Source organism: Pseudophryne corroboree, chromosome 3 (assembly GCF_028390025.1).
Source record: "Pseudophryne corroboree isolate aPseCor3 chromosome 3, aPseCor3.hap2, whole genome shotgun sequence".
Taxonomy (NCBI): domain Eukaryota; kingdom Metazoa; phylum Chordata; class Amphibia; order Anura; family Myobatrachidae; genus Pseudophryne; species Pseudophryne corroboree.
This window is the reverse complement of record NC_086446.1, coordinates 284,485,003-284,511,277: the sequence shown is the minus strand read 5'-3', so window position 1 is coordinate 284,511,277 and position 26,275 is coordinate 284,485,003. Positions and strand designations below refer to the sequence as shown.

Sequence of the window (26,275 nt, the reverse complement as noted above, 5' to 3'; positions counted from 1 at the left end):
ATTCAGTTATATTTCTTGAAAAAAAATACCAACAATTAACAAGCCCAAGAAATTAAATAATCAGGGCAAAGTACTTATCATGCAAATATCATCCAGAGGTGCCATACACCAGGAGAGCAATTCATAAAACAAGTGGACAAAGGCATCATGTGAACAGTAGGTTCATAACTTTTTCATTTGAAGACGGCTAACCTAATAGATCTGCACTGCATTAAAGAAAAAGCATGGTCCCATGATAATAACAGCTGTATGTACAGTATGTACCACTAGGGTATTTGGTTGGCAAGGGTAGGTAGCCCTTGCACTAGTACCTTTCATTAGATGGTAGGCCACCTTTAATCAACTAGTAGAAACATTTTCAGATATTAGTCACTATTAGATTCACTGGGACGGCTTTCTACATTCTCTGTGTACTACAAATGTGATTTTCATAGTGGTAGGTTCAGTTACCGAAGAGGCTGCAAAACATTTAATCAAACCATCAGTGTCTTATATTTGATGCACTGTTCTTTACATCTACCCCTTTTTCAGAGCAATGCTTTTACATATAAATGCATAATTTATTTCAGGGAGTTAAATAATTTAGCTTAGTAACAGACTTTGCTATATATAAAGCACACATGTATGTCCATTAGTAGGTTTAATTGATCATTAATTTCCTCACCAATGACACAGAATGGCTTACGAGCAAACTTCAGCCGCCCCCTCCACCCTCTATAACGGCAGCAGCAGCCAGCGGCCCAGATCCGCACAAAGTATTCCACTCCAAAGACCACAATGGTGACAATTTCCTGTGGGATGAGAGAGAGACAGGCTTTAGCAAGTGTAAGCCAGCAAGCTCCAAGCCACAAATGCTAATGGGAACATATGTTCACTTTACAGTTTAATAGACATTGGAACAATACATTAGCTGAGATTCATGCAAGTACAGTAGATGGTATTATGTGCTGCTTCATCCTAAAGGCAATGATGAGAACTTTTAGCAGAAGACAATACGCACATACCAGGATGTACAGCGCCCCCTCCGACTTCTCCTCATACTCTCTGATAGTAGAGAAGACAGAAAGAACAAGACAGGAGAAGACCAGCAGGAACCTATGGAACAAATAGACAATAGGTTTTTAGTTAGGTTCTGTTTAAAAATATATCACGGTATAATTTTCATTGCAGAGAGAATGGAACAGTATAGGCAAAGTATATATTGTACCATGTCTTTCACATAGTTTCACATTACTTGGAAAGAAGAATCCAGAATACCTATTTGTGTCTCTGCCATTAATAAAATATTGTCAGGCTGTCCAATGCAGTAAAATGGATATATACAGTAGCATTATATTCTTATTACATGCATGCAAACTGGAAAATCTCCAATTCTGTGAGATGACCCCACTTTGGAAAGTAAAAATTTGTGAATATATTTATTATAGAAAATGGCAAAAAAGTATAACCGCAGCTTACACTCCAATTTGCGAGAATGCAGCAATTCAGTTTTCTAGGCACTGATGATAACACTGAATGATGCCATTCATGCTTACTAATCATTGTAACGTCCCAGCTCTGAAATACCTAATAGCTCCTACAGCACATGCGTCTTACAGTGTATGCGCACAGACACGCAGTTGCAATTGAATCACATTGTATCAGGAAGTGTGCTGAGGGTTCCTGGGAAGATCTGTTATGGGAGTGTTACTGGCCTGTGGCTGAACTGGTTGCTAACTCAGGTCCAGATTCAGGTTTGTTAGCAAAGCAAAAATGCACACAACTGGGCAAAACCATGCTGCACTGCAGGTGGGGCAGATGTAACATGTGCATACCCTCCAACATTTTACAAATAAAATATCGGTACAAATTAGAAAAGGGGGCATGGTCACGGGTTAAGGGGGCGTGGTCACGCCCCCTTTCCTATACTTTCAATGGAAGTTTGGAGAGTCAAAAATCGGTACAGACCATAAAAAAAAGGTACTGTACCTGCCAAAAAGGTACAGTTGGAGGGTATGCATGTGTAAGGGGAGTTAGATTTGGGTGGGGTGGGTTCAAGCTGAAATGTAAATTGCAGTGTACAAATAAAGCAGCCAGTATTTACCGTGCACAGAAACAATATAACCCACCCAAATCTAACTCTCTGCACGTTACATCTGCCCCACCTGTAATACAGCATTGTTTTGCTTACTATGCTAGTTAATAATGAAGCCCACCCTTCCTCTTACAATCCCTATAACTACAGTATGTAGGTATAAGCGCTACAGTCTCCTGGCTTCTGGGTGGTCATGCCTGGAGTGGTGCTGCTATAATATCACCCCTTGCAAATGCCATCAACATAGATCATCTTAAGCGCTTCAAATCTTCAACCTACCTCGGAAAACCCAGATCTTTATTAGAGCCTATTCTACTGCCATCTATGCTACTCACACTGGACACCTCCACTACGGTCACACACTGCACTCAGAGCTACAGTACACTTGTTTCTCTTTTCCCACTATATTGTAAACTCCAATGAAAAGACTTCCCTATCCTTTGTATTCATGTCTGTATGTATATTTTCTGCCTTGTCTGTAACCGTTTCATACATGACCTGTTGTCCCCACTTTCCGTTCTGCAGAGCCTTATAAATAAACAACCATAATAATAATACTTATTGCTTATAGCACAAAGAAAAATAACAGGCACCAACTCGCCACCTTGCCAGTAAAAAATGGAAGCTAGTTCCTTAATACACTGCCCATATGAGTTACATCATACAGTCCACCTCTTCATCATCCATGTCTCCTGATATCCATGACAAGGAGAAGGGTCCACAATGGATCCACGTGGCTACTGGTCGTTGGCATATCTGCAATATGTGGTTTGCAACGTGCAAGATATTTTCCTGTAATATTCTGATTGCAATGAGTAAGGGTGTATTTCTTTGCCAACATGGGGGAACCTGTATACCACAACGGGGAGGGGAGGTGGGTCATTTTCCGCAGTCTGCAGTTTGGAATGAGGGTTGGTTTCTCTCAGTGATATGTGATTTCTAATGGGAGATATTTCTCTGCTATATACAGTATATGTGGAAATTGATATCTACAGTATAAATGCATACTAAATAATGGGAATAGAAATCTGGGGCGATTTTGGGATGGTGGGGTACAAGGAACTCAGGTTCCATATCTTCACTAATACCCCTTTCACACTGCACAAATAACCCGGTATCGACCCGGCGTATTGCCGGGTCGACACAGGTCAGCATGCTGTGTGAAAGGGGCATAGCCTGACCCGTCAATTCAACCCGGTTGAAAACCGGGTCAGTGGCTGCGTAAACGGGCTCCCGGGACCCATTTACTACAGCAGGGAGAGGCGGCGCGGAGATGATCTCATCTCCCAGCGCCGCCGCCGGCTCCACCCCCCATCATTGCTATGGCAACCCGCCCGGCATATTGCCGGGTTGGGGAAGCCTGCAGCAGCTGCCAACGCCGGATCCCACCCGGGAAGGACCAGTTTCCAATTACCAGGTGGGATCCGGCATTGGTAGTGTGAAAGGGGTATTACACAGATTGCAGCAGGCAATTCCTGGTTTTGGGACCAATAAATAAGTTGTAAACCTACACACACAGAAAGTACAATAAGTGGATCCCAACCCAAAGTCCTGTCATAAATTTTCTAATATTGGGCCTAATTCAGACCTGATCGCTAGGCTGCATTTCTGCTGCGGGGTACACTGGGCTCCACAAGGATTGGACAATGGGGTGTAGAGTAGGATCTTGATCCGAGGCACCAACAGGCTCAAAGCTTTGACTGTTCCCAGAATGCACAGCGCCGCCTCCTATATCACCCCGCCTCCCAGCACAGGAGCTCAGTTTTGTAAGTTGGTGCTGCAGTAAGCAGGCACTGAACAGAGGGGCTGCTCCAAGCAGCCTTAAGAAAAGCTTTTTATGAGGTAAAAAGTGAAGACTTCAAGGGCAGCAGCGGTGGTAAATGTCTTGTGACATTCACTGCTGCTGCTCCAGTTCTCCCCAGCGGCGCTGTACACTCCCGAACCCTGGTTGCCGGGTACCTACAGCGGAGGCTCCGGTTTTCTTCACGTTAGACACACACGGCTGGGGCTATCCAGGATCGCGTGGCCGCGCTTCGGGAGGTGGTAAGTGGGTCCCGCTTGCGGGACCCGGTCTTTATCGCGATCCGGTGCGGTCAGTGGGAGGCGGGCCGCGCGCGCTGGCGGTGGACACTGTGGCAGTACAGGCGATCCCACTAGATCACCAAGGCATGGGCGCAGGTCAGGTTTTCTCTCTAAACCAATTCTTATATCGCCCATAGTACCCGGTGGTTTTGCCAGCAGAGGGGATAAGGCTTAGACCTGAAGCCCCTCCCCCAGCCCCAGGGCGCCATTTCTAGCAGATTACGGATGATCCCAAGCCATCCCTCCCTCCTAAGAAACCAGATAGGTTCAAGCGTCAGAAGGTGGTTAAGCAAGTTTTACCTCACTCTGACCACCTAGTGGATATACGTCAGGAACCCTGGGAAAACCCGGGTACGAAGTTTGAGCCTCAAAAGAAGATGCTGGCTCGCTATCCCCTCGCACCAGAGCTGTCTAAAAATTGGGAAACGCCTCCTCCAGTGGACTCACATGTGGCTAGGATGGTGGTTTCCTCAGCTCTACCTGTCACTACCGTCACGTCTCTAAAAGAGCCTATGGATAAACGTATGGAGGGTTGTCTGAAAGCGATTTACACCCTCACGGGTGCTGCACAAAGGCCCACTATTGCAGCTACATGGGCTGCAGAGGCTATTGAAGCTTGGGCCTTGGAGTTAGAAGCTTAAATCTCTACTGACCATGCTAGACAATGCTTGTCATATATTGTCACAGCTTCTGGCTATATTACAGAGGCGGCTTCTGATGCCGGTATCCTAGCAGCCAAGGCCTCTACTACGTCAGTCCTGGCTCGCAGGATATTGTGGCTGAGATCCTGGTCTGTGGATCTGGACTCTAGAAAAACCCTGGAGGTACTCCCTTTCAAGGGAGATATTCTGTTTGGGGACGACTTAAATAAGATTGTGGCTGACTTGGCTAATGCCAAAACTGCCTGTCTGCCTAATACCGCTCCTTCTGTGTCGAAGGCTAAAGGTACGTCCTTTCGCCCCTTTCGTCCTTCAGGTAAAGCAAAAGGTCAGGCGTACCATAAGCAGGCCCGCACTTCCAAGCCTGGTAAGCTGAAGCCCAAAAGAGCCTGGGCTGCCTGTCAGCCAGCTGCCAAGACCAATAAGCCTGCCGCATGACGGGGCGGGCCTCCCCCTGGGGGATCCCAGGGTGGGGGGCCGGCTTCTAGGGTATACCCAGGAATGGTTGAAGACCACTTTAGATGCCTGGGTACGGGAAGTCGTCACTCGAGGTTACGCCATAGCCTTCAAAAACCGACCCCCTTATCGATTTTGCCAGACAGACGTCCCTTTGGACCAGACAAAGGCAAAAACTCTACACTCGGTGGTACAGACCCTCCTGGATACAGGAGTCGTAGTACAGGTGCCTCTTGCTCAGAGGGGCCGGGGGTACTATTCTCCGCTGTTTCTAGTCCCGAAACCGAATGGGTCCTCCCGGCCCATCCTCAACCTCAAGACATTGAACAGGTTTGTGAAGGTTTCCAAGTTCCGTATGGAAACCCTTCGCTCTATAGTTCTGGCCTTGGAACCTGGGGACTACATGGTCTCCCTGGACATACAGGATGCTTACCTGCATATTCCTATAGCAGTGTCACATCAACAATACCTGAGGTTCGCTATTGGCAACCTACATTACCAGTTTCGGGCGTTACCTTTTGGTTTAACAACGGCTCCGCGAGTCTTCACGAAAGTTATGGCGGTGATGACAGTGGTACTCCGCCGTCAAGGGGTCAGGATACTGCCGTATCTGGATGACTTGTTAATCCTGGCAAATTCCCCAGAACTTCTCCTGCGTCATCTGGATATGACGGTCCGGTTTCTACAAGCCCACGGGTGGCTCATCAACTGGAAGAAATCCTCCCTGGTCCCTGCTCAGAGCATGGTGCACCTGGGAGCGTTGTTGGACACTCACAACCAGAGGTTGTTCTTGTCTCAGGAGAAAGTCCTGAAGATTCAGGACAGGATTCGTTGCTTCCTTTCTCGTCCGCAACTGTCGATACATTCGGCAATGCAGGTTCTGGGACTAATGGTGTCAGCATTCGACATGGTGGAGTATGCTCAATTCCACTCTCGCCCCCTCCAGAGGCTGATTCTTGCCAAGTGGGACGGCCTGCGTCCCCGGATCAGATCTCAAATGATCTTCTTGACTCCGGAGGTCCGTCTGTCGCTACACTGGTGGCTCCGGGACCAACAATTGTGCAGGGGTCGTCCCTTCTGGATATCCAACTGGGTCCTGTTGACGACAGATGCCAGTCTAAGAGGTTGGGGCGCGGTGCTGGAGCAACACTCCCTTTAGGGTCGGTGGACCAAGGAGGAATCTCTCCTCTCGATCAACATTCTGGAATTGCGGGCGGTCTTCAATGAGTTGAACCTGGCCCAGCATTTAATTCAGAACCGTCCTGTTCAAGTACAGTCGGACAACGCCACCACAGTGGCTTACATAAATCATCAAGGCGGCACTCAAAGCCATTTGGCAATGAAGGAAGCCTCACGGATTCTACGTTGGGCGGAACTCCATCTACCGGCTATATTGGCAATATTCATTCCGGGAGTCCTGAATTGGGAAGCGGACTTTCTCAGTCGTCAGGACGTACATGCCGGCGAGTGGGGCCTCCATCCAGAGGTGTTTCAACTCCTCGTGGAAAAGTGTGGTCTTCCAGACGTGGATCTGATGGCGTCTCCACACAATCACAAGGTTCCGGTCTTTGGAGCAAGGATAAGGGATCCTCAAGTAGCATTCATGGATGCGCTGGCGGTACCGTGGAGGTTTCGGCTGCCGTATGTGTTCCCTCCGGTGTCACTCCTGCCCAGGGTAATTCGGAAGTTCAAGCAAGAAAAAGGAAATCTGCTTCTCATAGCTCCAGCGTTGCCCAGACGGCACTGGTTCTCAGACCTGCAGGGCCTATCGTCAGAGCGTCCAATTTTACTTCCACAACGCCCAGACCTCCTCGTTCAGGGCCCCTGTGTCTACCAGGACCTAGCCCGGCTGTCTTTGACAGCGTGGCTCTTGAAGCTTCCGTCTTAAGGGCTAAGGGTTGCGGGCCCGGAAACCGGCTTCTGCTCGGATTTACCATAGGGTCTGGCATTCCTACTTTGTTTGGTGCGCATCTAACAATTATGACGCTTCCAAGTTTAGTACAGCCAGCTTTTGGCTTTTTTGCAGCAAGGCCTAGAGTTGGGCCTGCGTCTGGCCACCCTAAAGGTTCATATTTCTGCCTTGTAGGTGTGGTTTCAGAGAAAAATTGCGACTTTGCCTGATGTTCATACTTTCACTCAGGGTGTGTTGCGTATCCAACCTCCCTATGTCCCGCCTGTGGCTCCTTGGGACTTGTCGGTGGTTTTGGAGGCGTTGCAGGAGCCTCCGTTTGAACCCCTTGGTTCAGCTGACCTTAAGTGGCTCTCCCTTAAGGTGGAGTTCTTGCTGGCTATTGCCTCTGCTAGAAGAGTGTCGGATCTGGGTGCCTTGTCTTGTAGTTCCCCATATCTGATTTTTCACCGTGATCGGGCGGTTCTTAGGACTCTTCCCGGATATTTACCTACGGTGGTTTCTTCGTTTCACCTTAATCAGGAGGTTGTGGTTCCAGCCTTTGTCTCTCCTGATTTGTCTCCCAAAGAGCGGTCTTTGGATGTGGTACGGGCTCTCCGTATCTATGTGAAGAGAACTGCTTCTATCCGAAAATCTGATTCTCTCTTTGTTTTGTTTGGATTTCACAAACGTGGCTGGCCTGCTCACAAGCAGACCCTGGCCAGATGGATTAGAATGGTGATTGCACATGCTTATGTGAAGGCTGGTCTCTCTGCTCCTGTTCACATTAAGGCCCATTCTACTCGGTCTGTTGGACCTTCTTGGGCGGTCCAACGTGGTGCGACCCTGGAACAATTGTGCAAGGCGGCTACATGGTCTTCCGGGAACACGTTCATAAGGTTCCATGCCTTCGATACTGCCGCTTCCCAGGATGCTTCCTTTGGACGCCGGGTTCTTGTGCCCGCTACAGTGCGTCCCCTCCCATAAGGAACTGCTTTAGGACATCCCCATTGTCCAATCCTTGTGGTGCCCAGTGTACCCCGCAGCAGAAAACGAGTTTTATGGTAAGAACTTACCTTTGTTAAAACTCTTTCTGCGAGGTACACTGGGCTCCACAAGGCGCCCACCCTGACGCACTTAGCTTCTTTGGGTTGGTATGGCATTAGCCGCTGACACTTCTCTTGTTGTGAGAGTGTGGTGTATGTGGCTACCAACTGTTGTCATCTCTTTTCCTGCTACTGCATTGGGCTGGTTAACTAAAAACTGAGCTCCTGTGCTGGGAGGCGGGGTGATATAGGAGGCGGCGCTGTGCATTCTGGGAACAGTTAAAGCTTTGAGCCTGTTGGTGCCTCGGATCAAGATCCTACTCTACACCCCATTGTCCAATCCTTGTGGAGCCCAGTGTACCTCGCAGAAAGAGTTTTAACAAAGGTAAGTTCTTACCATAAAACTCATTTTTCTACAGCCTGTGATCAGGTCTAAACTGCACATGCGTATGAACCGCAATGCACAGGCGCCCCGCGCGGGTACAAAGCGGTTTGCTACTCATCGCTGGGTTTGTGCGAAGAATCAATTTGCACGTGCGTTCGCATGGAGATTGACAGGAAGAAGCCATTTGTGGGTGGCAACTGACCGTTTTCTGGGAGTGGTTGGAAAAATGCAGGCGTGTCCATACGTATGCAGGGAGTGTTTCTGACATCAATTCCGGTCCCAGACAGGCTGAAGTGATCACAGCGGCTGAGTAAGTACTGGGCTACACAGAAACTGCACAAAATCTGTTTGTACATCTCTGCTACACATGCATTCGTACCCTTGCAAAGTGAAAATACACTCCACTATGGGCGGCGACTATGCGAACACAGGACTGCAAAAAAAAAAAACCCTATCGAGCGAACAGGTCTGAATTAGGCCCTATAGAAAGGTGAAGCCACAAACCTATAATTTACTCTTCAAACACAGATTTTAGCAACATATTTATTTACATTTATTTTATAGTTCTAGCATACTCCTTCACGCGTTATGGCTGTAAGAAGACACAGTAGTAAGTCAAGATTGGGCATTAAATAACAGACAAAGGGGTATATGCAATTGCGGTCGAATTGCCGCAAATGTCGAAAAACGGGGCATTTTCGACATAAAAAAATGATTCGACAATGCAATACAGTACTTTTCGACAAAAAAACAGCCGTTTCAAATTCGACTTTTTGCAATTCGACAGTAGTCAAATTCGACATATCTGCAATAGTAAAAATGCGGCTTTTCGACAAAAGTACATTCAATTGAAGAATGTCGATTCGACAACAGTGCTTTTCGACAGTCATTTCGTCAATTTCAGTCCGCCTCATTTTGCTGGCGGGATATAATAAAAAATTTAAAAAAACATGTTTTTTTTGTGTTTTTTTTATATTGCTAATAGCATATCTATTTATATTAGAAGGGATTATGTACTTGGTTTGTCTATTAGGAGCCACAAGTATTATTTATATATTTTTTAAAAGAATATTATTATTTTTTTACTGACTAAAATAATATGGAGAGATCAGAGCATGTTTTTCAGTGGGATGGGGTGGGAATGGGTTAAAAATCGTGAAAAAAATGCATGGGGTCCCCCCTCCTAAGCATAACCAGCCTCGGGCTCTTTGAGCCGGTCCTGGTTGTAAAAATACGGGGGGGGGGGGGGGGGGATGACAGGGGATCCCCCGTATTTTCACAACCAGCACCGGGCTCTGTGTCCGGTCCTGGTGCCAAAAATACGGGGGACAAAAACGTAGGGGTCCCCCATATTTTTAACACCAGCACCGGGCTCCACTAGTCAGAGAGATAATGCTACAGCCGGGGGACACTTTTATATCGGTCCCTGCGGCCGTGGCATTAACTCACTAACTAATCACCCCTGGCCAGGGTACCCTGGAGGAGTGGGGACCCCTTAAATCAAGGGGTCCCCCCCCTCCAGCAACCCAAGGGCCAGGGGTGAAGCCCGAGGCTGTCCCCCCCATCCAAGGGCTGCGGATGGGAGGCTGATAGCCAAGTGAAAAAAATAAGAATTTACTTACCGATAATTCTATTTCTCATAGTCCGTAGTGGATGCTGGGAACTCCGTAAGGACCATGGGGATTAGCGGCTCCGCAGGAGACTGGGCACAAAAGTAAAGCTTTAGGACTACCTGGTGTGCACTGGCTCCTCCCCCTATGACCCTCCTCCAAGCCTCAGTTAGGATACTGTGCCCGGACGAGCCTACACAATAAGGAAGGATTTTGAATCCCGGGTAAGACTCATACCAGCCACACCAATCACACCGTACAACCTGTGATCTGAACCCAGTTAACAGCATGATAACAGAGGAGCCTCTGAAAAGATGGCTCACAACAATAATAACCCGATTTTTGTAACAATAACTATGTACAAGTATTGCAGACAATCCGCACTTGGGATGGGCGCCCAGCATCCACTACGGACTATGAGAAATAGAATTATCGGTAAGTAAATTCTTATTTTCTCTGACGTCCTAGTGGATGCTGGGAACTCCGTAAGGACCATGGGGATTATACCAAAGCTCCCAAACGGGCGGGAGAGTGCGGATGACTCTGCAGCACCGAATGAGAGAACTCCAGGTCCTCCTCAGCCAGGGTATCAAATTTGTAGAATTTAGCAAACGTGTTTGCCCCTGACCAAGTAGCTGCTCGGCAAAGTTGTAACGCCGAGACCCCTCGGGCAGCCGCCCAAGATGAGCCCACCTTCCTTGTGGAATGGGCTTTTACAGATTTTGGCTGTGGCAGGCCTGCCACAGAATGTGCAAGCTGAATTGTACTACAAATCCAACGAGCAATAGTCTGCTTAGAAGCAGGAGCACCCAGCTTGTTGGGTGCATACAGGATAAACAGCGAGTCAGATTTCCTGACTCCAGCCGTCCTGGAAACATATATTTTCAAGGCCCTGACTACGTCCAACAACTTGGAGTCCTCCAAGTCACTAGTTGTCGCCGGTACCACAATAGGTTGGTTCAGATGAAACACTGAAACCACCTTAGGGAGAAAATGAGGACTAGTCCTCAATTCCGCCCTGTCTGAATGGAAGATCAGATAAGGGCTTTTACAGGATAAAGCCCGCCAATTCTGACACGTGCCTGGCCGAGGCCAGGGCCAACAACATGACCACTTTCCATGTGAGATATTTTAACTCCACAGTTTCAAGTGGTTCAAACCAATGTGACTTTAGGAACCCCAAAACTACATTGAGATCCCAAGGTGCCACTGGAGGCACAAAAGGAGGCTGTATATGCAGTACCCCTTTTACAGACGTCTGAACTTCAGGTAGTGAAGCTAGTTCTTTCTGGAAGAAAATTGACAGGGCCGAAATTTGAACCTTAATGGACCCCAATTTTAGGCCCATAGACACTCCTGTTTACAGGAAATGCAGGAATCGACCTAGTTGAAATTCCTCCATCGGGGCCTTACTGGCCTCGCACCACGCAACATATTTTCGCCAAATGCGGTGATAATGCTTTGCGGTTACATCCTTCCTGGCTTGACCAGGGTAGGGATGACTTCATCCGGAATGCCTTTTTCCTTCAGGATCCGGCGTTCAACCGCCCTGCCGTCAAACGCAGCCGCGGTAAGTTTTGGAATAGACAGGGTCCTTGCTGGAGCAGGTCCCTTCTTAGAGGTAGAGGCCACGGGTCCTCCGTGAGCATCTCTTGAAGTTCCGGGTACCAAGTCCTTCTTGGCCAATCCGGAGCCACGAGTATAGTTCTTACTCCCCTCCGTCTTATAATTCTCAGTACTTTTAGTATGAGAGGAAGAGGAGGGAACACATACACTGACTGGTACACCCACGGTGTTACCAGAGCGTCCACAGCTATTGCCTGAGGATCCCTTGACCTGGCGCAATACCTGTCCAATTTTTTGTTTAGGCGGGACGCCATCATGTCCACCTTTGGTTTTTCCCAATGGTTTACAATCATGTGGAAGACTTCTGGGTGAAGTCCCCACTCTCCCGGGTAGAGGTCGTTCCTGCTGAGGAAGTCTGCTTCCCAGTTGTCCACTCCCGGAATGAACACTGCTGACAGTGCTATCACATGATTTTCCGCCCAGCGAAAAATCCTTGCAGCTTCTGCCATTGCCCTCCTGCTTCTTGTGCCGCCCTGTCTGTTTACGCGGGCGACTGCCGTGATGTTGTCCGACAGGATCAGCACCGGCTGACCCTGAAGCAGAGGTCTTGCTTGGCTTAGGGCATTGTAAATGGCCCTTAGCTCCAAAATATTTATGTGAAGTGATGTCTCCAGGCTTGACCACAAGCCCTGGAATTTTCTTCCCTGTGTGACTGCTCCCCAGCCTCGCAGGCTGGCATCCGTGGTCACCAGGACACAGTCCTGAATGCCGATTCTGCGGCCCTCTAGAAGATGAGCACTCTGCAACCACCACAGGAGAGACAGCCTTGTCTTTGGTGACAGGGTTATCCGCTGATGCATCTGAAGATGCGATCCGGACCATTTGTCCAGCAGGTCCCACTGGAAAGTTCTTGCGTGGAATCTGCCGAATGGAATTGCTTCGTAGGAAGCCACCATTTTCCCAGGACCCTTGTGCACTGATGCACGGACACTTGGCCTGGTTTTAGGAGGTTTCTGTTCGGATAACTCCCTGGCTTTCTCCTCCGGGAGAAAACACCTTTTTCTGGACTGTGTCCAGGATCATCCCTAGGAATAGAAGGCGTGTTGACGGGATCAGCTGCGATTTTGGAATATTGAGACTCCAACCGTGCTGCCGCAGCACTATCTGAGATAGTGCTACCCAGACTTCCAACTGTTCCCTGGATCTTGCCCTTATCAGGAGATCGTCCAAGTAAGGGATAACTAAAACTCCCTTCTTTCGAAGGAGTATCATCATTTCGGCCATTACCTTGGTAAAGACCCGGGGTGCCGTGGACAATCCCAACGGCAGCGTCTGAAACTGATAGTGACAGTTCTGTACCACAAACCTGAGGTACCCTTGGAAAAGGGTAAATTGGGACATGTAGGTAAGCATCTTTGATGTCCAGAGAGACCATATAGTCCCCTTCTTCCAGGTTTGCAATCACTGCTCTGAGTGACTCCATCTTGAATTTGAACCTTTGTATGTAAGTGATCAAGGATTTTAGATTTAAAATTGGTCTCACCGAGCCGTCCGGCTTCGGTACCACAATTAGTGTGGAATAGTACCCCTTTCCCTGTTGCAGGAGGGGTACCTTGATTATCACCTGCTGGAAATACAGCCTGTGAATGGCTTGCAATACTGTCTCCCTGTCTGAGGGAGACGTCGGTAAAGCAGACTTTATGAAACGGCGAGGGGGAGACGTCTCGAATTTCTTGAGACGGGCCCCCACCGTGCCTGAGACCGCTTGTAAAGCCCCAGCGTCATGCTGAGGACTTTGCGGAGGCGGGAGAGGGCTTTTGTTCCTGGGAATTGGCTGTTTGCTGCAGCCTTTTTCCTCTCCCTCTTCTTCTTAGGTTGAGAAGCTACCTGGGGTAAAAATGTGGATTTTCCAGCCGTTGCCGTGGCCACCAGGTCTGTTAGACCTACCCCAAATAACTCTTCCCTTTTATAAGGCGATACTTCCATATGCCTTTTGGAATCAGCATCACCTGACCACTGTCTTGTCCATAACCCCCTTCTGGCAGAAATGGACAGCGCACTTACTCTTGATGCCAGTCGGCAAATATCCCTCTGTGCATCACGCATATATAGAAATGCATCTTTTAAATGCTCTATAGTTAGTAATATACTGTCCCTATCTAGGGTATCAATATTGTCAGTCAGGGAATCCGACCAAGCCACCCCAGCACTGCACATCGAGGCTGAGGCGATTGCTGGTCGCAGTATCACACCCGTGTGAGTGTATATACATTTTAGGATATTTTACTGCTTTCTGTCAGCAGGTTCCTTAAGGGCGGCCGTATCCGGGGACGGTAGTGCCACCTGTTTAGACAAGCGTGTGAGCGCTTTATTCACCCTAAGGGGTGTTTCCCAACGTGCCCTATCCTCTGGCGGGAAGGGGTATGATGCTAATAACTTTTTAAGAAATTAACAGTTTTTATCGGGGGAAACCCACGCATCATCACACACTTCATTTAATTCCTCAGATGCAGGAAAAACTACAGGCAGTTTTTTCTCACCCAACATAATACCCTTTTTAGTGGTACTGGTATTATCAGAAATGTGTAAAAACATTTTCCATAGCCTCAATCATGTAACGTGTGGCCCTACTGGAAGTCACATTTGTCTCTTAATCGTCGACACTGGAGTCAGTATCCGTGTCGGCGTCTGTATCTGCCACCTGCGGTAACGGGCGTTTTAGAGCCCCAGATGGCTTTTGAGACACCTGGACAGGCACAGGCTGAGTCGCCGGCTGTCTCATGTCATCAATCTTTTGTAAAGAGCTGACACTCATAATTCCTTCCATAAGCTCATCCACTCAGGTGTCGACTCCCTAGGGGGTGACATCTCTGTTACAGGCAATTGCTACGCCTCCACCTCATTTTCCTCCTCATACATGTCGACACAACGTACCGACACACAGCACACACACAGGGAATGCTCTGATAGAGGACAGGACCCCACTAGCCCTTTGGGGAGACAGAGGGAGAGTATGCCAGCACACACCAGAGCGCTATATATATATACAGGGATAACCTTATATAAGTGTTTTTCCCCTTATAGCTGCTGTATTGTTATACTGCGCCTAATTAGTGCCCCCCTCTCTTTTTTAACCCCTTTCTGTAGTGTAGTAACTGCAGGGGAGAGCCAGGGAGCTTCCCTCCAACGGAGCTGTGAGAGAAAATGGCGCCAGTGTGCTGAGGAGATAGGCTCCGCCCCCTTCTCGGCGGCCTTTTCTCCCGTTTTTCTGTGGAATCTGGCAGGGGTTAAAATTTATCCATATAGCCCTGGGGGCTATATGTGATGTATTTTCACCAGCCAAGGTGTTTTTATTGCTGCTCAGGGCGCCCCCCCCTAGCGCCCTGCACCCTCAGTGACCGAAGTGTGAAGTGTGCTGAGGAGCAATGGCGCACAGCTGCAGTGCTGTGCGCTACCTTGGTGAAGACAGGATGTCTTCTGCCGCCGATTTTTCCGGACCTCTTCTTGTTTCTGGCTCTGTAAGGGGGCCGGCGGCGCGGCTCTGGGACCGATCTCCGAGGCTGGGCCTGTGTTCGGTCCCTCTGGAGCTAATGGTGTCCAGTAGCCTAAGAAGCCCAATCCACTCTGCACGCAGGTGAGTTCGCTTCTTCTCCCCTTAGTCCCTCGATGCAGTGAGCCTGTTGCCAGCAGGTCTCACTGAAAATAAAAAACCTAAAACTAAACTTTCACTAAGAAGCTCGGGAGAGCCCCTAGTGTGCACCCTTCTCGGCCGGGCACAAAAATCTAACTGAGGCTTGGAGGAGGGTCATAGGGGGAGGAGCCAGTGCACACCAGGTAGTCCTAAAGCTTTACTTTTGTGCCCAGTCTCCTGCGGAGCCGCTAATCCCCATGGTCCTTACGGAGTTCCCAGCATCCACTAGGACGTCAGAGAAATAAAGAATATTGTTTTTTGTAGCAGAACTGCAAGTCCCAGCAAGCCTCCGCCCGCAAGCTGGTACTTTGAGAACCACAAGTACCAGCATGCGGGGGACAAACGGGCCCGCTGGTACCTGTAGTTCTACTGCAAAAAAAATACCCAAATAAAAACAGTACACGCACACCGTGAAAGTAAAACTTTATTACATACATGCACGCCGACACACACATACTTACCTATGTTGACACGCCGATTCGGTCCCCTTCTCCACGTAGAATCCATGGGGTACCTGAAAATAAAATTATACTCACCAAAATCCTGTGTAGATCTGTCCTCTTGTTTGTAATCGACGTACTTGGCAAAATAATAAAACGCAAAACCCGATCCACGCATTGAAAGGGGTCCCATGTTTACACATGGGACCCCTTTACCCAAATTCCGGGACACCCTGTGACTCCTGTCACAGAGGGTCCCTTCAGCCAATCAGGGAGCGCCACATCGTGGCACTCTCCTGATTAGCTGTGCGCGTCTGAGCTGTCAGACGGCGCATAGCACTATGCCGCTCCATTATATTCAATGGTGGGAACTTTGCGGTCAGCGGTTGACCGCGAGTAACCTCACCGCTGACCGCAAAGTTCCCACCATTGAATATAATGGAGCGGCATAGTGCTATGCACCGTCTGATAGCTCAGATGCGCACAGCCAATCAGGAGAGTGCCATGACGTGGCGCTCCCTGATTGGCTGAAGGGACCCTCTGTGACAGGAGTCACGGGGTGTCCCGGCATTTGGGGAAAGGGGTGGATCGGGTTTTGCGTTTTATTATTTTGCCAAGTACGTGGATTACAAACAAGTAGAGGACAGATCTACACAGGGTTTTGGTGAGTATAATTTTATTTTCAGGTACCCCATGTATTCTACGTGGAGAAGGGGACCGAGTCGGCGTGTCAACATAGGTAAGTATGTGTGTGTCGGCGTGCATGTATGTAATAAAGTTTTACTTTCACGGTGTGCATGTACTGTTTTTATTTGGGTATTTTTTTTGCAGTAGAACTACAGGTACCAGCGGGCCCGTTTCCCCCCCGCATGCTGGTACTTGTGGTTCTCAAAGTACCAGCTTGCGGGGGAGGCTTGCTGGGACTTGTAGTTCTGCTACAAAAAACAATATTCTTTATTTTTGTCACTTGGCTATCAGCGTCCCATCCGCAGCCCTTGGATGGGGGGGGGCAGCCTCGGGCTTCACCCCTGGCCCTTGGGTGGCTGGAGGGGGGGGGACAACTTGATTTAAGGGGTCGCCACTCCTCCAGGGTACCCCAGCCAGGGGTGACTAGTTAGTGATTTAATGCCACGGCCGCAGGGACCGATATAAAAGTGTCCCCCGGCTGTGGCATTATCTCTCTGACTAGTGGAGCCCGGTGCTGAGGTTAAAAATACGGGGGACCCCTACTGTTTTTGTCCCCCATATTTTTGGCACCAGGACCGGATGCAGAGCCCGGTGCTGGTTGTGAAAATACGGGGGATCCCCTGTCATCCCCCCCCCCCCTTATTTTTACAACTAGGACCGGCTCAAAGAGCCCGAGGCTGGTTATGCTTAGGAGGGGGGACCCCACGCATTTTTTTCCAGGATTTTTTACACACTTTTGTGCCGTCCATGAAGTCGAATCCAGGACGCACACTATCGTCGATTGGTCCGTTTTTCGACAAAGGGACTGTCGAATCCGTTTTTTATTGAATATGTCGAATTCGGGTCCCGGTGGGAGGGTGTCTGACTGTCGAATTGTGTCGAATTTAAAAACGGTCGAATTCCAGCTGGTATTCGACCGTAATTGCATATACCCCAAAGAGGTTAAATAGCTCTAATTGCAAGATTATCAGTGTGGAAGATTGCAATCTAAATACCCTATAATAAATAACGTACACACCACAGTATGCAAGATTGGTAACTGTTAACTCATGAAGAGAATGGTAGGTTAACGGACAAACCCAGGTGCATAGGGTGTACAGAAAATACACAAACGTATGTGTGAGTGCGGGGGGGAGGTAATTAACTCTCTTCCCAGGGAAGATCTCAAATTTAGTAAGGAATGCTATATTCTGTCAATAACTTGAGTTCAGCAATGTTTTGTGGTCTTTCTACATTCAGCACCTCAGCTTAGTACAGTACATCAGTATTGGTCCCCAGAGAAATGCGCACCCTCTATAAGCCTTGGCCACAATTTCATGATCCACAAAAAATGATAAGGCAGAGCATGTTTATAACTCATTAGTAATTTCCTGGGAATTTCAAAGAGAAAAAGAATAATCACATCTTGTTATCCAGAGCTCAGATAATTGAATAATGAAAAGGGAAATTAATCTGCGGTTTAAGAAAACACATTTAGTGAATCTGTTTTCTATGAACAAGCAACATTAGCCACAAGAAACAGCATTTGCTAGTGAATGGTACAGATATGCTTTCTATTATCATAACAAGGAATGAGTTGATTGTGATGCAGGGTCTAGTTCTGTATAGAGCCCAGGACTGACTCAATCACTTACCCTGCTGCAATCAGGGCTGCCATCAGGCGGTACAGCCGATACTAAAGTATTGTGCCTGGAATCACAGAGGGCCCGCAGCATGGCTTCTTATTCACAGTGTCGTGTTTAAATGCAGAAAGGAGGATCACAAATTATATGTGATCTAAGGTGTACTGATTACCTGCAAGAATAATCACCAATAATGTTTTCAAGTGACTGTGTATATATAATTTTGTATTATTTCAGCCTACATGTGACAAGATGGCTGACACGCAATATCCTGCATTTGACCCCCATAGGTCCAGGCCAGGGGAGTTTTGCAGACCATAAAGTTTGAGATGACATGTGCCTGACTGGACCATTGTAAAGGGGGATGACATTTCTACATCAAAAGCAGATATTTGCAAGCTCTGGACATTGAGGGCTGATAAGGCCAATTTGTTTGTTATGTCAACAGAGGGGCTGTAAACAGACCAGGGATGCAGGGATCCTATTTCCTGGCTAATGTCATAAACCTCACTTTCTTTGAAAGAGATTCATACAGTACACCCCTTACCTCCCCCCTTGGCTGTTGCCAAGCACCAAGTATGTCCAACAGGGAAATAGTTAAAAATCCCAAGGGAGGGGGCCTGATGAAGCTGGTGACTATATCTGTCCCTCTCATGAATATAGAAGTTGTGATCTCTTGGGGACCAGCTGGTACATGCTGGAGATGACCTGAGTATTCTGTGAAGTCCCCCACGGCAGAAATATCTAAAATTTGCTTGCGTAAGTGAATAGGGTTTCTGTAAGTTTTTATTTCCTTTTCATTTATTGAGATTGCTGTATTCTGTGTGTTTTTAAAATATTCTTGATAATCTTTGTAACCTTTTTGTAACCAAAGCTCTGAAGTATTCTTGAAATTAAAATCCTAATTTTAGTTTTGATTCTGTTGTTCTTATGAACTCCAAGCCTATGTGGTTCACGCCTACCTATTTTTCTAAGTATTGCAGTGTGTGTGTGACAGGTAAAGCTAAAGACGCCTGCAACGTCCGTAATACATTGAAAAGTCTTTGCTGGTGGCAGCTGAAAGTAGTTAAGTAATCCCGTGTGTCAAAGTGACCCCCGTACGGCGCATGTGGCAGTTCTCAAATTGGCGTATTTGTGGAATTGGCCGGCAGCGTCGTCAAAGTGGTGGCAAGCGGTGGGGTGATAATTCTTTGTTTTTAGCTAAGAACTTAAGTGAAAGTGGTAATAATTCCGGAACATCCACTTCACCAGAATCAGAACTCAGAGCTTTATTATAATTTTAAAATCCACACAGTGAGTGGCAATCTCTGTTCCCCTCCCCATCTCTTGTTTTCTTTTCTATTATTTTATTTTGGCAAAGATGAGATCAAAGATGACTAAGTCTAAGCATCTGATGAAGGATGATGGCAAATTTGTGCGTGGGAATGATGCATCGGCCTGTGCTGCTGAGACAGTAGGGGATGTATTGCGCACTGGACTGTTACGTACTGCGGGTAGTAATGGTGCCATGCTGATTTCTGATGTGGACTCTTTTATCGACGCGAAGTCTGTGCATATGGCCTTGGATGAATATTCGCCGACTGATATCAAGTATGGGAAAGATACAGAGCATCATGATGGCTGCAAACCTGCTGATGTGGACTCTGTTATCGATGTGAGGCCTGCTGTGGCTGCCTCAAATGTGGATCTTATCCCCCCGTTCCTGGAAACTGTCGGAGCTGCGTGCTGGACAGGGAGAAAGTGTTCCAGTGCACGAGAGGAGAGAGAGATAGGGCCTGCCCAGGGCCGGTGCTAGGGTGTTCGGTGCCTCCCTGCAAACTATTAATTTGCACCCTCCCTCCCATGTGTTTGATGGTGCAGTGGTGGCAGGTCCGTGAGGCTACTGCCAACGGCTCTGTGCCCACAGTGCATATGTACTGTGCCAGGCACCACTGGCACAGTGTTAGTTACGCCCCTGTGCAGGGTATCTAGGGGAGGGCGGCACAGTGGCTGTGAGAGAACACGTGGGGGTGGGGTCGACACAGCAACTGAGTGACACAGTGACTGGGACTGAACACAGAGGTAGGGATTGTGACACAATGACATAACACAAACTGGGGGAGGGGGTGACAGAGTGACGTGACAGGGCACAGAGGGGGGGCGGTGACACAGTGACAGAACACAGGGGGGGCACAGTGACAGAACACAGGGGGTGACAGTGATAGAACACAGGGGGGTCGTAACAGTGACAGAACACGGGGTGGTGACACAGTGACAGAACACGGGGGGTGACGCAGTGACAGAACACGAGGGGGGGTGACGCAGTGACAGAACATGAGGGAAAACACAGTGACAGAACATGGGGGGGATACACAGTGACAGAACACGGGGGTAACACAGTGACAGAACACAGGGGGGTGACACAGTGACAGAACACAGAGTACAGCGTGACATCAGGGTGTCTGTAATAATATCACGAGATCCTGGAGTCACAGTGGGTATGTTACCCTAGGAGCTTGCAGCCCGGGCCGTACCCTCCCCCTTCCGGATGACCTGACCTGCTGTGCAGCGCTCAGAGCCGCCCACTCGGGATACCAGATATCTGCCTCAGTGCTGCCTGTCTCTCTCTGCCCACAGCGGCCACCACAATGCTGGACTACTCACTTGGGGCCAGGCAAGCGCATTTTCCCTTGTGCGCCGATCACCGCAGCTGTAAACACTCTGGGGAGGGGGGTGCTTCATGGCGGCAGCGGAGGGGCACAGCGTGGCTGATTGCAGCAGCAGCAATATGAAGTGCTTGAGGGGGCGGTGCTTGCTGCAATCACACTGGGTGAGCTGGAGGGGGTTTGCTGAATGCTGACGTGGCCCACTCTGGACTCCGGAGAGGTGATGGTTTGTTGTCAAAAAAGAAAAATACATATCACACATAGCTGCCGGCCCCACACACACACACCCCTCCCCCCCCATACACACGCACACCCTCCCTCTTCCCCCCCCCCCCCCCCACACACACACTTTTTCAATCACTCTCCCCCAACTTACCATTCTGTTTGTCCTTCTCTGCAGCCTGGTCCCATGTAGCTCCGCCCCCCCCAGGGCCATGTAGCCCCGCCCCCTTTTTGGGCTGGCCCGTGGAGTGTGACATAACGCTGTCATAGGAAGGAGGAGGCTTCATCATGCTGCCGGCAGCAGCAGCAGAGTCCCAGGCGCAGCACAGGGAGGGATGCAAAGCAGGCAGAGCGCCTCTCCTACCCGGCGCCTACCTGCTTTGCATCCCTTTGCTGAGCGGGTAGCGCCGTGCCTGGGCCTGCCAGTGCTGCACACCTGGTGCAGAGGGAGCGTTCTATGGCAGAGAAGAGTTCTGCAAGCCGAGTAGCTGAGAGAGAATGTAAGCTACAAATTGCATTGCGACAAGAAAGTGATTGCTCGCGATACCATGAGACCAGGGAGGTCACCGTTAAACCTTGCCTGGATCAAGTCCCTAGTATGACTGACTATGTGAGCTTGGACAGTACTGCAAATACCCAGTGGAGGTCAGGCACCTCTTACATCTACACTGAAGGTCCTGACCTAGATAAGTATTTACAGAGTGCAATTTAATCTATGAAGACATATCCAGACTGGGCAACCCTTATGCAGCTGGTAAAACAGTTCCTTGCTGAACGCCAAGCAGCTCTGGAACGTGAGGCTGCCAGGGAGGAAAGGCAGGCTAACCGCCTATACCAGCTGGAGCCGGCAAGGCTTAAAAGCCAGTCCGCAGGCAAAGACTCTCCTGTTAGCAAGCCCTGGTCAGAGGATACCACTGTGCTGCACCGGGACGGAGGGAGCCAAACAAATGCCCGCTGCGTTTTGGAAAATCAGCTGGCTTTGAATTGTACAACAGATACCAGACAGAAGTCTGACCCCTCTGCCAGTACTAGGGAGAAGGCTGAAAGTGTCCCGACTGCAGGGCAACCATCCGAGACAGCGCCAGAAGAGCAATGGGGGGATGACCCAGCTGACCTGTTTTCCAGGATGAGTATGGATGAGCTAATTAAAGAATGCCTGCTGCAGAGTATACCCTGCCGCAACACTTCCCGCAGGGAGATGATCACCCAGCTCACCTATGCACAGAAAGATGAGAGCAACGCCTTCAGCCAGTATAGAATCTCATTTGAGAGGAAACACGTAGACCCATTTGAACACCCACGGTGTTTTCAGAGCGTCTACTGCTACTGCCTGAGGGTCCCGAGACCTGGCACAATACCTCCGAAGTTTTTTGTTGAGGCGTGACACCATCATGTCTATTTGAGGAGTTCCCCAAAGACGTATTATGTCTGCAAAGACTTCTTGATGAAGTCCCCACTCTCCTGGATGGAGATCGTGTCTGCTGAGGAAGTCTGCTTCCCAGTTGTCCACTCCCGGAATGAAGACAGCCGACAGAGCGCTCACGTGATTTTCCGCCCAGCGAAGAATCCTGGTGGCTTCCGCCATCGCGACTCTGCTTCTTGTCCCGCCTTGGCGGTTCACATGAGCCACTGCTGTGGCATTGTCTGACTGAATCAGAACCGGTAGGTTTCGAAGAAGACTCTCCGCTTGTCGAAGGCCGTTGTATATGGCCCTGAGTTCCAACACATTGATGTGTAGACATGACTCCTGGTCTGACCAAAGTCCCTGAAAATTTCTTCCTTGTGTGACTGCTCCCCATCCTCGGAGGCTCGCGTCCGTGGTAACCAGGATCCAATCCTGAATTCCGAATCTGCGACCCTCCAGTAGGTGAGCACTTTGCAACCACCACAGGAGAGACACCCTGGCCCCTGGGGACAGAGTAATTTTTCTATGTAAGTGTAGATGGGACCCTGACCACTTGTCCAGAAGGTCCCATTGAAAAGTCCTTGCATGGAACCTTCCGAATGGAATGACCTCGTAGGCCGCCACCATCTTTCCCAGAACTCGAGTGCACTGGTGAACAGACACCCTTTTCGGTTTCAGCAGGTCTGACCATGTTCTGGATGTCCTGGGCTTTCTCCATTGGAAGGAAGACCTTCATTTGTTCCGTATCCAGTATCATACCTAGGAACGGTAGTCGAGTTGTCGGAATCAACTGTGACTTCGGTAGATTTAAAATCCAACCGTGTTGCTGGAGCACTTTCAGAGAGAGCGCCACACTGCTCAGCAATTTCTCCCTTGATCTCGCTTTTATCAGGAGATCGTCCAAGTATGGGATAATTGTGACTCCATACTTGCGCAAGACCACCATCATTTCCGCCATTATCTTGGTGAAAATCCTCGGGGCCGTGGAAAGTCCAAACGGCAACGTCTGAAATTGGTAATGACAATCCTGTACAGCGAATCTCAGGAATTCTTGATGAGGGGGATATATGGGGACATGAAGGTACGCATCCTTTATGTCCAGAGACCTCCTCCATATTGGCTATTATCGCTCTGAGCGATTCCATTTTGAATTTGAATCTTTTTATATACAGGTTTAGGGATTTCAGATTCAAGATAGGTCTGACCGAACTGTCCGGTTTCGGGACCACAAAGAGGGTTGAGTAGTAACCTCTTCCCTGCTGGTTCATGGGAACCCTGATTATCAATTGCTGTATACACAGCGTTTGAATTGCAGCTAACACTACATGCCGTTCCGACGTGGAAACTGGTAGGGCCGACTTGAAAAATCGGCGCGGGGGCACCTCTTCGAATTCCAGTTTGTAACCCTGGGAAACTATTTCTAACACCCAGGGATTCAGGTCTGAGCTGACCCAGACCTGGCTGAAAAGTCGAAGACGTGCGCCCACCGGTGCGGACTCCCTCAGGGGAGTCCCGGCGTCATGCTGTGGGTTTTGGAGTAGCCGGGGAGGACTTTTGTTCCTGGGCGCCTGCCGAAGCAGGTGCTCTTTTGCCTCTGCCCTTACCTCTGGCAAGGAAGGAGGATCATCGACCTCTTATTGGACTTGTGCAACCGAAAGGACTGCATCTGATAGGGTGGCATTTTCTTTTGCTGTTGGGGAATATATGGTAAAAAATTTGATTTACCTGCTGTAGCTGTGGAAACCAGGTCCGTCAGCCCATCCCCAAACAATACATCACCCTTATAGGGTAGTACTTCCATATGCTTTTTTTAATCCGCATCACCCGTCCATTGGCGAGTCCATAAGGATCGTCTCGCTGAGATCGACATGGCATTGGCCCTAGAAGCCAGCAATCCAATGTCTCTTTGAGCATCCCTCATAAATAAGACTGCGTCTTTTATATGGCCTAGAGTTAAGAATATAGTATCCTTATCCATATTTTCAAAATTATCTGTCAGCTCATCTGCCCAAGCTGCAACTGCGCTACACACCCATGCCGACGCAATCGTCGGTCGTAGTACAGCACCCGTATGAGAATAAATACACTTTAAGGTAGTTTCTTGCCTGCGATCTGCAGGGTCCTTAAGGGCAGCTGTGTCAGGAGACGGTAGCGCCACCTTCTTGGACAAGCGCGTCAGTGCCTTGTCCACAGTGGGAGGTGATTCCCAAATCTCCCTGTCCTGTTTAGGGAAGGGGTATGCCATATAAATTCTTTTGGGGATCTGCGGCCTCTTCTCCGGAGTCTCCCAAGCTTTTATAAAGAATTCATTTAATTCATGAGATGTGGGAAAATTAATAATCTGTTTCTTTTCCTTAAACATGTGTACCCTAGTGTCGGGGACCGAGGGTTCATCCTCAATATGCAAGACATCCCTAATAGCCACTATCATACACTGAATGGTTTTAGTCACCCTAGGGTGCAATTTTACTTCATCATAGTCGACACTGGAATCAGAGTCCGTGTCGGTAGTAGTGTCTTGTGTTAAGGGACTTTTTGAGACACCGACGGGCCCTGTGAATCGGTCCAATCCGAGGATTGACCCCCTGATGTTCCCCTTAATTCAGCCTTATCAAGCCTTTCATGTAAAGATGTCACACTTGCATTTAACCTATGCCACATGCTCATCCAATCCTGAGTTGGCACCAGCGACGGGGACACACCACTCATTTGCTCCACCTCCTCCTTGGAGAAGCCTTCCACTTCAGACATGTCGACACACACTTACCGACACCCCACACACACAGGGGGTTACCTATAAGGGGACAAAACCCCAACCAGGCCCTTAGGGGAGACAGAGAGAGAGAATGCCAGCACACACCCAGCGCCCAAACACTGGAATATATGACCAGATAGTGCTTTTATATATTTATAATGTTAATCTCCACTCACTGCGTCGCCAATGTGTCCCCCTCCTCTTTTTTTTCCAGCCTGTGAAGCTCAGCAGGGGAGAGAACAGGGAGCCAGCGTTTTCTCGTGCAGCCACTGTGGAGAAAATGGCGCTGGTTAGTGCCGAGGATCAAGCCCCACCCACCCACCCGACGGCGGGCTTCGGTTCCCTCATGATATTGTAAGAAAATGGCGGGGGTCCGTGGATTTACTGTCCCACAGCCTAATCCAACATATTTATGCCCAAATAGAGGTTTATTGCTGCCCAGGGCGCCCCCCCCCCCCTGCGCCCTGCACCCTACAGTGCCTCTTGTGTGTGTGTGTGTGTGTGTCTGGGAGCAATGGCGCGCAGCTTACCGCTGCACGCTTACCTCATGAAGATCTGATGTCTTCTGCCGCCGGAAGTCTTTTCCTCAATACTCACCCGGCTTCTATCTTCGGCATCTGTGAGGAGGACGGCGGCGCGGCTCCGGGACGAACCCCAGGTGAGACCTGTGTTCCGACTCCCTCTGGAGCTAATGGTGTCCAGTAGCCTAGAAGCAGTGCCCAACCTTACAAGCCAGCTCTGCTTCTCTCTCCTCAGTCCCACGATGCAGGGAGCCTGTTGCCAACAGGACTCCCTGAAAATAAAAAACCTAACAAAATTCTTTAAAACCGCAAACTCTTGAGAGCTCACTGCTTTGTACACTTTCTCCTCTGGGCACAGAATCTAACTGAGGTCTGGAGGAGGGGCATAGAGGGAGGAGCCAGTGCACACCCATAGTCAAAGTTCTTTTAGGTGCCCTATCTCCTGCGGAGCCCATCTATACCCCATGGTCCTTACGGAGTCCCCAGCATCCTCTAGGACGTAAGAGAAATTATGTTTAATC

The 26,275-nt window shown here is 49.0% G+C and overlaps 1 protein-coding gene across 4 annotated transcripts in view; it reads right to left on the bottom strand.

Moving 5' to 3' along the window:
• KCNQ2 (potassium voltage-gated channel subfamily Q member 2) overlaps nt 1-26,275 on the bottom strand; it is a 251,808-nt gene that overhangs the window by 167,414 nt on the left and 58,119 nt on the right. For all 4 annotated transcript variants that reach the window (XM_063959228.1, XM_063959230.1, XM_063959229.1 and 1 more), the window contains exons 2-3: nt 1,005-1,095; nt 665-791 (exon numbers count right to left, since the gene is read on the bottom strand). In XM_063959228.1, the coding sequence (XP_063815298.1) occupies nt 665-791; nt 1,005-1,095 (218 nt within the window). The remainder of the gene's footprint in view (nt 1-664; nt 792-1,004; nt 1,096-26,275) is intronic.